General features: G+C 48.3%; 1 protein-coding gene across 1 annotated transcript in view; it reads right to left on the minus strand.

The window, feature by feature from the left end:
- Window positions 1-6,346, minus strand: part of B4GALNT2 (beta-1,4-N-acetyl-galactosaminyltransferase 2) — a 37,214-nt gene extending 30,868 nt beyond the window's left edge. Inside the window, exons 1-2 of the mRNA XM_045984846.1 lie at window positions 6,009-6,346; window positions 4,561-5,894 (exon numbers count right to left, since the gene is read on the minus strand). Coding sequence (XP_045840802.1) covers window positions 4,561-4,574 — 14 coding nt within the window. The 5' untranslated portion in view covers window positions 4,575-5,894; window positions 6,009-6,346. The remainder of the gene's footprint in view (window positions 1-4,560; window positions 5,895-6,008) is intronic.
- Between the last annotated feature and the right edge of the window lie 3,856 nt (window positions 6,347-10,202).

Here is a 10,202-nt window from a genome sequence, read left to right on the forward strand (position 1 = left end):
TCCTGGGATGAGTCCCGTGTTGGGCTCCCTGCTCAGCGGGGAGTCTGCTTCTCCCTCTGCCTGCCGCTCCCCCTGCTTGGGCTCTCTCTCTGACAAACAAAATCTTAAAAAATATATATTTAAAATACTTACACAGTGAAAAACACCCCTGAAATAAAAATAGGAATATTGGACTATTGAAATGGTTCGTAACAAATATGGGAGCAAAGGTTTACTCTTAATTCACTTACATAAAAGACATCAAGATACCAATGAAAACATGACTAAGCCAAGGATAGATATATTTACTGTCAAACATATAGGAAAATATTTGTTCTCACTTGAACGTTATAAGTACTGAAATTAAAAGTAACTTTGAGGGGCGCCTGGGTGGCTCAGTGGGTTAAGCCGCTGCCTTCGGCTCAGGTCATGATCTCAGGGTCCTGGGATCGAGCCCCGCATCGGGCTCTCTGCTCAGCAGGGAACCTGCTTCCTCCTCTCTCTCTGCCTGCTTCTCTGCCTACTTGTGATCTCTCTCTGTCAAATAAATAAAATCTTAAAAAAAAAAAAAAAAAAAAAAAAAAGTAACTTTGAAATAGCCTTTTTATACGTATTAAATTAACAACCAAAAAGTCCTGGTGAGATTTTAGGTGAAAGTGGTACACACATTGCTTCTGTGGGCCGTAGTTAGGAATTTGGGGTTGCCGGTATCGGGAACCCATTCAAAGGATATACATAATAATCATGAATTATTACACGCAACTGACCCTAGAACAACATGGGTTTGAACTGCGTGGGTCCACTTATATGCAGATTTCTCTCAGGAAATATATTGGAAATATTCGGGAGATTTGCCACAGTATGAAAAACTCACAGACAAACCATGTAGCCTAGAAATATCAAAAAAGAAAAAAGGAAAAGTTAGGTATTACTCTAAGAATACATTATACAACACATATACATATAAGTGTGTATGCCACTGGGAAGGCATCCAGTCAACAGTAGACTACTAGTAGTTAAGTTTTGGGGGAGTCCAAAGTGCTATGTGGATTTTTCACTGTGCAGGAGTTGGGGGGTGCCCCTAACTCCCATTTTGTTCAAGGATCAACTGTAATTATATAATAATAACTATTAATTGTTTTGGCATATTAGAAGTACAAATAATATCATCTTTATTTTCTTGGACTCAATTAAAATTAGCTATACCCCACCTTTGCTCTAGGACTCCAAAATCTGTCTCATGGAGTTTTACCTCCCCTGCCGGCTCATCCTAGACCTTTTTTTTTTTTTTTTTTAAGATTTAATTTATTTATTTGACAGAGAGATCACAAGTAGGCAGAGAGGCAAGCAGAAAGAGAGAGGAAGGGAAGGGAAGCAGGCTCCCCACTGAGCAGAGAGCCCGATGCGGGGTTCGATCCCGGGACTCTGGAATCATGACCAAAGCCGAAGACAGAGGCTCAACCCACTGCGCCACCCAGGCGCCCCTCATCCTAGAGCCTTAGGGGCAAGAAGGACTTCTGCTTCCACCAAGAAAGGTCAGAGCAATTTGGATCAACTTTCCTACTGTTGATAACTGGAAAAGTTGAACCAAAACCCAAACCAAAAACGCATCTGCCTGAAGCACTCGGATGGCTACCAAGGTAGCGAATTACAGGGGCAGGACTGGATGGGGAACGGAGGCTAAAGAATGAGGTTCCTTTTCCCTCTGGTTGTGTTTACCGATTCCTAAGGGGGCAGCCGAGAGGCTGGGCACGCTGTTCTCAGCCTCAAAATTAGAAGACTAGATATTAGAGTCCAAGATCCACTATGGGTAGAGGTCGGGACGGGGGTTCCAAGTGAAGCCTGTCGCTGTGTGCGGGAACTTCAAGGGACTCCTCCAGGAAAAGCGGAATCAGGCGTGGCTGGCTGCGCTGCCCACCGCCTCTCGGAAGCTGAACTGAGGCAACCACACATTGCCCGTGCTCCCAGTGCCTAGCAGAACCAAACACGAATCCTCGTTTCTGGCGGCAGCCTACATCTCCGATGATTTCTGCAACGTATTTTGTAAAGACGATATTTAGCACATAGGGAGATAACATTTTCTAATGAAGCAAGTAAGGCAAAATCAAAATAATCACAAGAGCTCTTCAGAGACTGGAGTTCTCAGACACACTGTAGAATTTTTTTTTTTTTAAGATTTTACTTATTTATTTGACAGACAGAGATCACAAGCAGGCAGAGAGGCAGACAGAGAGAGAGGAGGAAGCAGGCTCCCCGCTGAGCAGAGAGCCCAACGTGGGACTCGATCCCAGGAACCTGCGATCATGACCCGAGCTAAAGGCGGAAGCTTTAACCTACTGAACCACCCAGGCGCCCTCACACTGTAAAATAAATAAACTTATGACACTAAAGAATTACGGGTTAGGGATTTGGGAATTTCAACACAGAACTGAAGAATATAAAAAAGAACCAGATGGAACTTTTAGACGCAAAAAAATAACAAGTATTGACAGCTCGGTGGTTACACTAAACAATTAGGCAGGACTAAAGACAGCAGAAGACAACCACCAACGCCAGAGGCAGAAGAACAAAGGATTTGAAATATTGGGAAGGGGATGTGTCTGGCTCAGTGGCGAGGGTAAGACTCTTGATCTCAGGGTTGTAGGTTCAAGCCCTACATTGGATGTAGAGATTACTTAAAAAAATAAAATCTTGAAGAAAAATAAATTAATGTAAATAAATTACATTAAAGAAATAAGGATATAAAGGATACAGTGAGTAAGGGTGGGGTAGAGTAACTGAAGAAAAGAAATGGTTAAAAACTTTCAAAACGGGGGCGCCTGGGTGGCTCAGTGGATTAAGCCGCTGCCTTCGGCTCAGGTCATGATCTCAGGGTCCTGGGATTGAGCCGGGGTGGGGGGGATTGAGCCCCTCATCGGGCTCTCTGCTCAGCAGGGAGCAGCAGGGAGCTTGCTTCCCCCTCTTTCTCTGCCTGCCTCTCTGCCTACTTGTGATCTCTCTCTGTCAAAATAAAATCTTCAAAAAAAAAAAAAAAAAAAGAAGGGGGCGCCTGGGTGGCTCAGTGGATTGGGCCGCTGCCTTCGGCTCGGGTCATGATCTCAGGGTCCTGGGATCGAGCCCCGCATCGGGCTCTCTGCTCCGCCGGGAGCCTGCTTCCTCCTCTCTCTCTCTCTGCCTGCCTCTCTGCCTACTTGTGATCTCTCTCTCTGTCAAATAAATAAATAAAATCTTTAAAAAAAAAAAAAAAAAAAAAAAAAAAAAAAAAAAGAAGAAGAAGAAGAAGAATCTTAAAAAGAAAATTAAAAAGGCAAACAAAAGTTTAAAAGAATTCGTTGAAAGAAACATTAGCTCCCTCCATGGTCACGCAGGCCAGCAGCCTTAAGATCAGGGCTATAGGGGCGCCTGGGTGGCTCAGTGGATTAAGCCGCTGCCTTCGGCTCAGGTCATGATCTCAGGGTCCTGGAATCGAGCCCCGCATCAGGCTCTCTGCTCCACAGGGAGCCTGCTTCCTCCTCTCTCTCTGCCTGCCTCTCTGCCTGCTTGTGATCTCTCTCTCTCCGTCAAATAAATAAATAAAATCTTAAAAAAAAAAAAAGATCAGGGCTATAACCATAGCAAACAACATCAATCAAAACCAAGACCTCTTGGGCCTTCCAGCTGTCCATGTGTAAAGGAAAAGTCAAACCTGCCAAGACCTTGCCAGTTTTACATTCGTTGGCACCCGGCCTGATGCCGGGACTGCTCGGTCACACATTAAGAAACGAGAGGTGGGGGGATGCTGGGGAAGGAGAGGGAACATGGAATGAAAGCCGGAACACTCCTGCACGCAGGGCTGCCTCCCCTCCCCTCGCCACATCCTCCGTAGAACCGCGGCTTCGTGTTAATGCTTAGAAAACATTCATCATCGCACGAACACTCTTTTGCAAGATTCGCAAAATGACTTCCTTGTCCGTGTTTAATAATGGCTCTAATATTGAAAAATACAAAGAAAATAAACTTTGGGGGTAAAAAGGCACAAAATGTATTTTGATCCTTTTTTGTAGGCTATAAAAATTGAAGCAGACTTCCACGTCTCCCTGCCCGCCGTACACACACACACACCCCACCCGCGGGGACTATTCCTCTAGTCCTCGGGCTCCTTCGCTCCCGGGTTACGGAACAGACAGACGTCCACTCTGCCTCGAGGCTGCACGCCCCGGGCGTCTGAAACCCGACTGCTCCGGCTGTTTTCTGAGCGACCTCGGCTTCCCGTCCGCCGGGAGCCCGCGGTCCCCTGGTTGGAGCGCCCGGGTCCCAAGCCGCACCCCGCGGACCGATTCCCACGCTCGGGACACCCCAGCGACACCTTCCCCGAGACCAGAGGCAACCTCCACGTCCAATTTTCCGACTGTGAAATCAGGGTTCCCTGGGATGCGGCGATCGAGAAAGAGCAGGGGCTCGAAACCCCGTCCCGTCCCCTTCCCGCCGCGCTCACCTACGTGGGGGGACAGGTCCGGCTCAGTCCGGAGACCGCGGCGTCCCCGCGGTGCGCGCATCGCCCAGAGCCGGCCGCCCACTTTTCTCTGCTGCCCGGACACTCACCTGCACCAAGTCATCCCGAAACCGCGGTCCGGCGCTGGCCCGGCCACCCAGCCGAACTTCCCAGGCAAATTCCTGGGAGCTGGGCCAGGTGGAGGAAGCCAGGAGAGTCCGGTCGGTCCCCGCCTACGTCGTCGCCAACCCCAGCCAACCCCACCCCGTGGCTCCCGCCCTGCGCCCAGCCCGGTGCGGGTCCGCCAGGGCGTCGGTGTCGTCGTTTGGGGGACCCCCGAACCCCACACGGGCTCTCGCCCTAGGGATCTGGAGAAGGTGGGGAGAAGGTCCCCAGCCCCCGCTTGGGGTACTTGTTGGGACTTTCTCGGCGCTACACGCTTTATTCGCGTTGTGCCACTTATTTGTCACAACGGGCCTGAGAGTGACTACAGTTATTAGCCCCACTTTTAGGACGGGGAAACTGACGCAAAGTGGGGTGATCAGCCAGGAGGTGGAGGGGCTGGGGTGGCAACCGCATCAGGGGGACTGGGCAGCGCCCCCCCCCCCCCCCGGGCGACTGGAGCATTTTCTGTCCCGGGCCGGCCAGTCTCCGCCGCGTCGGGGGCCCAAGTGGACAGAGGGGCCCTCTCTGCCGGGGACCGCGTGGATGGAGCGCGTACCCCGAGTTCCCGAATAGCCAGGGGCTGGAGGAGGCAGGACAGGAGCGCGGTCACCGCGACGCTCGGTCTTCCTCCTCCCGTGGCTGCCGGGGCGGGTCCTCGTTGAGCATCCGGAGCCCGAGAGCTCCGGCTCCAGGCTGCAGCGCCGTCCCCCACCCCCGCTCTTCTCTCGCCATCTCCCAGCGGGTATCTAGGACCTCTTCTCCTCCTGGGCTGGTAAAGGGACTTCCGTCTACCCCTCCGCCACACCCCCATGCTTCTGTTGCCTGGCTTTTACTTTCAGCCTCTGGTTAAATGTCACTTCCTCAGAGAGGCCTGTTCCAGACCAGGTCAGGTTCCTCTTTTGGTGTTTCTATAGCACCCAGGACTTTCTCGTGCCTGTGCAGTCACATGTGCGTGCACACGTGTATGTATGTCTGCTGCCTGGTTCCTACGTTCCCTGAAAAGCAGCACCCCTTCTGTTTTGCTCACCATTGTATCCCCTTGCACCAGGGCTGGTTCGTAGTTAATACTCAAAGACTGTCTGCTGGAGAAAGGAAGGAAGGGATCTTACCAGACCCTGCGATGCTCAGGACAGCAGTAGGCTTTGGGTTTTGGTCTGTCTTACTCTCACATGAGGAAGGTGAATCTCAGAGCCCTGCTGGGGAACCCAAAGGGACTGGTGCCTTCTCTGTTGGCCAGGAAGCCCCCCACCTGCCCTGCTGCCTGGTGTCCAGGAGAGACCTGGTGAGAGACAGAAAGAAAGTCAAGAAGGAGCAGAGCCACATCTGGAACAGTGAAGCCAGGACAGAAGTTGAGGGTGCTGCCCTATTGGCTTCAGCCTGACCTTGACCTTACCTTGACTTACGTGGACCAGGGCAAAAGGGAACACAGACTTGAGAGGCTGCAGATTGCTTCTCAGATGTCTTCTGAATGGTCTGGATGCCTTCAAGAGGCAGTATGGCATACTGGTTAGAAGACAAACTCTAGAAAAAATAATTTTTAAAAAATTTAAAAAGATGAACTCTAGAGCCTGGCTCTGCTCCTGCCCCCTGAGTTCCGGCAATCTGCCGTTAGAAGAGACTGCCCCAGACAGTTATTGTCCCTTCAGCTGTCTCTCCAGAAGAAAACCCAGAAAGCAGAGCCACCTGGAACCCATGACCAGCAGCTGAAAGCAGAGTCCCCCAGCTGAGCCCAGCCTAGATCTGCTGAACCCAGCCTAGATCTGCTGAACCACAGTTGGTCTTTCAACCAAAGAGCGTGAGACTAAAGGCTTGTTATAAATTTTATTGGAGTGGCTTGTTATATGGCACTACTGGGATAAAAGTCAACTAAGACATATTGCTAATCCAGTAAATTTTAATCCTGAGTTTCAAGGGAAACTTTGATTAATATTTAAACTTCCTTCAACAATGCTATATGTTCGTCAATGTCAATTTCACGGGCAAAAATATGACTCACTCAAATGGCCAAAGGGAGTTTGAGTAAGGGATGACTGCCAGTGCTGTGGGTGGGGTGAAGCCCTCAGCCATTAGCACCAGCAGGGAGCTGGACCACCTTGGGCTGAGGGGCAAAGGGTGAGGAGAGAGAAATCTGAAGCGGTCAGACTGGTGGCCTTAGGGAACCACAGCCCTTGCCAACCACAGGGAGGGAGCTGGAGGAATAAATACTCCCACACTCTACCCTCTTGCTAGTTTCTTTCATTGACTGAACCCAACTGGAAACAGGAAGACAAGGGAGCATGAGTTGTATAGACTATGTCTTCTTGGAACACTGGACCAGACGGTGAAGGGTGGCAGATCGATCTGGAAGAAGAGAATAACTAGAAAACTAGAAAACTAGTTATTCGAGAATAACTAGAACTAGAGAAAAGAATAACAACAGTCCCATTTACAACTGGATCAGTGTACCGTCATAGCTGTTAGAAACCACTCCCAAATCATGGGGCTCCTGGCTGGCTCAGTCGGTTAAGTGTCTGATTTCAGCTCAGACCCTGATTTCAGGGTCACTGGGATGGAGACCTGCATCTGGCCCCACGCTCAGCAGGAATCTGAGGTTCCTCTCCCTCTACTCGTGTTCTCTCTGTCGTTCTCGCAAATAAATAAATAAAATAAATAAAATCTTTTTAAAAATGGAAGGAAGGAAGAAAGAAAGAGGGAAAGAAAGAACCCCCAGATCTTAATGGCTTAATGCAGTAGAAGTTTATTCCTTGCTCATGTAAAGACCATTGCGGATGTTCCTGGTTAGGTCGTTCTGTTGAGTGACGGAGTGATTCAGGGACTTGGGTTCTTTCCAACTTCAAAAGCATTCATCCCCAACAGGTGGGTTCTAAAGTCACCACTCCACAGAAAGAAACTCATGGAAAAGATAAGCCAGATAGGGACGCCTGGGTGGCTCAGTTGGTTAAGCTGCTGCCTTCGTCCGGCATCAGGCTCCTTGCTCGGCAGGGAGCCTGCTTCTCTCTCTGCCTCTGCCTGCCACTTTGCCTGCTTGTGTGCGCTCGCTCGCTCTCTCTCTGACAAATAAATAAAGAAAATCTAAAAATATATTATTAAAAAAAAAAGATAAGCCAGATAAATGTCCTTTTTGTTCCGAAAGGGAAAGGTAACTTCTACTCCCTTCCACTAATCACAGCTGGCTCCTGGACCCACCTAATCAGATGGGGCCTGGGGAATGTGGACCCAGGCTGGGCAGTCAGTTCCTGGCAACAACCCTAGCAACAGGCTATCAGGAACTTCCCACGGTAGGAGGGAAGCCCAGCTCTTTGGATGGTTGGATAGTCTTCTTTTCCACAACAATCTTATTTAATTATTCCCTAAAACATTTCTACAGATTTTCCTCAGCATACAGTGGGGTTCCATCCAGTAAGCCCATCATAAACGGACAATATCCTAAATAAAAAATGCACGTAATATATCTCATCTACTGAACATCATAGCTCAGCCTAGGTGACCTTATGTGCTCAGAGCACTTCCGTCAGCCTGAGGCTGGGCAAAGTCGTCTAACACAAACCCTCTTTTATAACAAAGTATGGGAGGTCTCCTCTAATTTATGAAATACTGTACTGAAAATGCAACCCACAACAGCTGTATAGGTACAGAATGATTACAGGTTCTCAGTTGTTTACCCTGACAATCAGGTAGCGGACAGGGAGCTCCCGCCGCCCAGCATCATGAGAGAGCATTGTGCTATGTATTGCTGGCCAGGGAAAAGACCCAAATTCAAAATTTGGAGCACAGTCTCTACTGAATGCATATTGCCTTCGTACCACCATAAAGTCAAAAAAATTGTAAGTCAAACCATCGGACCGCCTGTACTTGCGTTCTTTTTTTTTTTTTTCAAAGATTCTATTTATTTATTTGACAGAGAGAGAGAGCACAAGCAGGGGGAACAGCAGAAAGAGAGGGAGAAGCAGGCTCCCCTCCGAGCAGGGAGCCCGATACAGGACTTGATCCCAGGACCCTGGGACCATGACCGAAGCCGAAAGCAGAGGCTCAACCATTGAGCCACCCAGGCACCCCTGTACTTGCATTCTTTTTTTTTTTAAGATTTTATTTATTTATCTGACAGACAGAGATCACAAGTAGGCAGAGAGGCAGGCAGAGAGAGAGAGGAGGAAGCAGGCTTCCTGCTGAGCAGAGAGCCTGATATGGGGCTTGATCCTAGGACCCTGGGACCATGACCTGAGCTGAAGACAGAGGCTTTAACCCACTGAACCACCCAGGCGCCCCTGTACTTGCATTCTTTTTTTTTTTTTTTTAAGATTTTATTTATTTATTTAGCAGAGAGAGCGCACAAGCAGGCAGAGTGGCAGGCAGAGGCAGAGAGAGAAGCAGGCTCCCTGCTGGAGAAGGAGCCCGAAGCGGGACTTGATCCCAGGACCCCGAGATCATGACCGGAGCCAAAGGCAGCAGCTCAACCCACTGAGCCACCCAGGCATCCTTTGTACTTGCATTCTTAAGGGGAACATATTTCTATTCATTTTTTCCTCTCTCTCAAGCGCTTCTGATCAGACAAACAAAATGTCCCTAAGTGCTTATCTACCCAGGAAACCCTAATCAATTAAACAGGATAAAGTGTAGTAAATCTCAAGTTTTTTTTTTAAAGATTTTATTTATTTATTTGACGGAGAGAGAGAGATCACAAGCAGGCAGAGAGGCAGGCAGAGAGAGAGGAGGAAGCAGGCTCCTCGCGGAGCAGAGAGCCCGATGTGGGGCTCGATCCCAGGACTCCGGGATCATGACCTGAGCCGAAGGCAGAGGCTTTAACCCACTGAGCCACCCAGGCGCCCCTCAAGTTCTTTTTTAAAACATCCCATCACTTTATAAACTCAATCCAGGGTCATACATTTCTCTTAAATCTCACAATTCTTAGGAGCACCTGGGTAGCTTGGTCAGTTAAGCCTCTGCCATGAGCTCAGATCATGATCTCCAGTTCCTGGGATCAAGCCCTGGGTCGGGCTCCCTGCTCGGTGGAGAGCCTGCTTTTCCCTCTCCCTCTGCGCCTCCTCCTGCTCATGCTGTATAAATAAGTAAATAAATATATAACTAAACTAAACAAGTCATCAGTAATCAATAACCCCATTACTTACTAACACACAAATTACTCCTGAGTATGGCCCCAACAATATAATATAAATATAATGGGTTTGATTTATTTTATTATTTCATCTCTATATTTACCTCTGAACTATGCAGGAATTAAACTTCATTACTAAGAAAACTAGTTCACTCTACCCAGAAATAACTAGGGTTACCATCTCAGCAGGCTGAGTTGTTTACCAGCTGGAAATTTTTCACTGGGATCTGAGACTTCACTGCTCCCTGATTTAAATAAACACTCAGCCAGCTGAGATTGCAAACCCATATCCTATCATTAGAGAACTCTCATAGAACCTATCCCTTTAAGTCCACACTACGCCATTATCTAATCCTTTCATTCAATTTGAGTATGCCAAAGAAAAATTAAAAATTGAAAAAATTTTAAAAAAAGATAAAAGCTAGAAAAAAACTTGTGTATACTGAAGTCTTCACTCTCACCAAGATTGCATCT

Source organism: Meles meles, chromosome 18 (assembly GCF_922984935.1).
Source record: "Meles meles chromosome 18, mMelMel3.1 paternal haplotype, whole genome shotgun sequence".
Lineage (NCBI taxonomy): Eukaryota > Metazoa > Chordata > Mammalia > Carnivora > Mustelidae > Meles > Meles meles.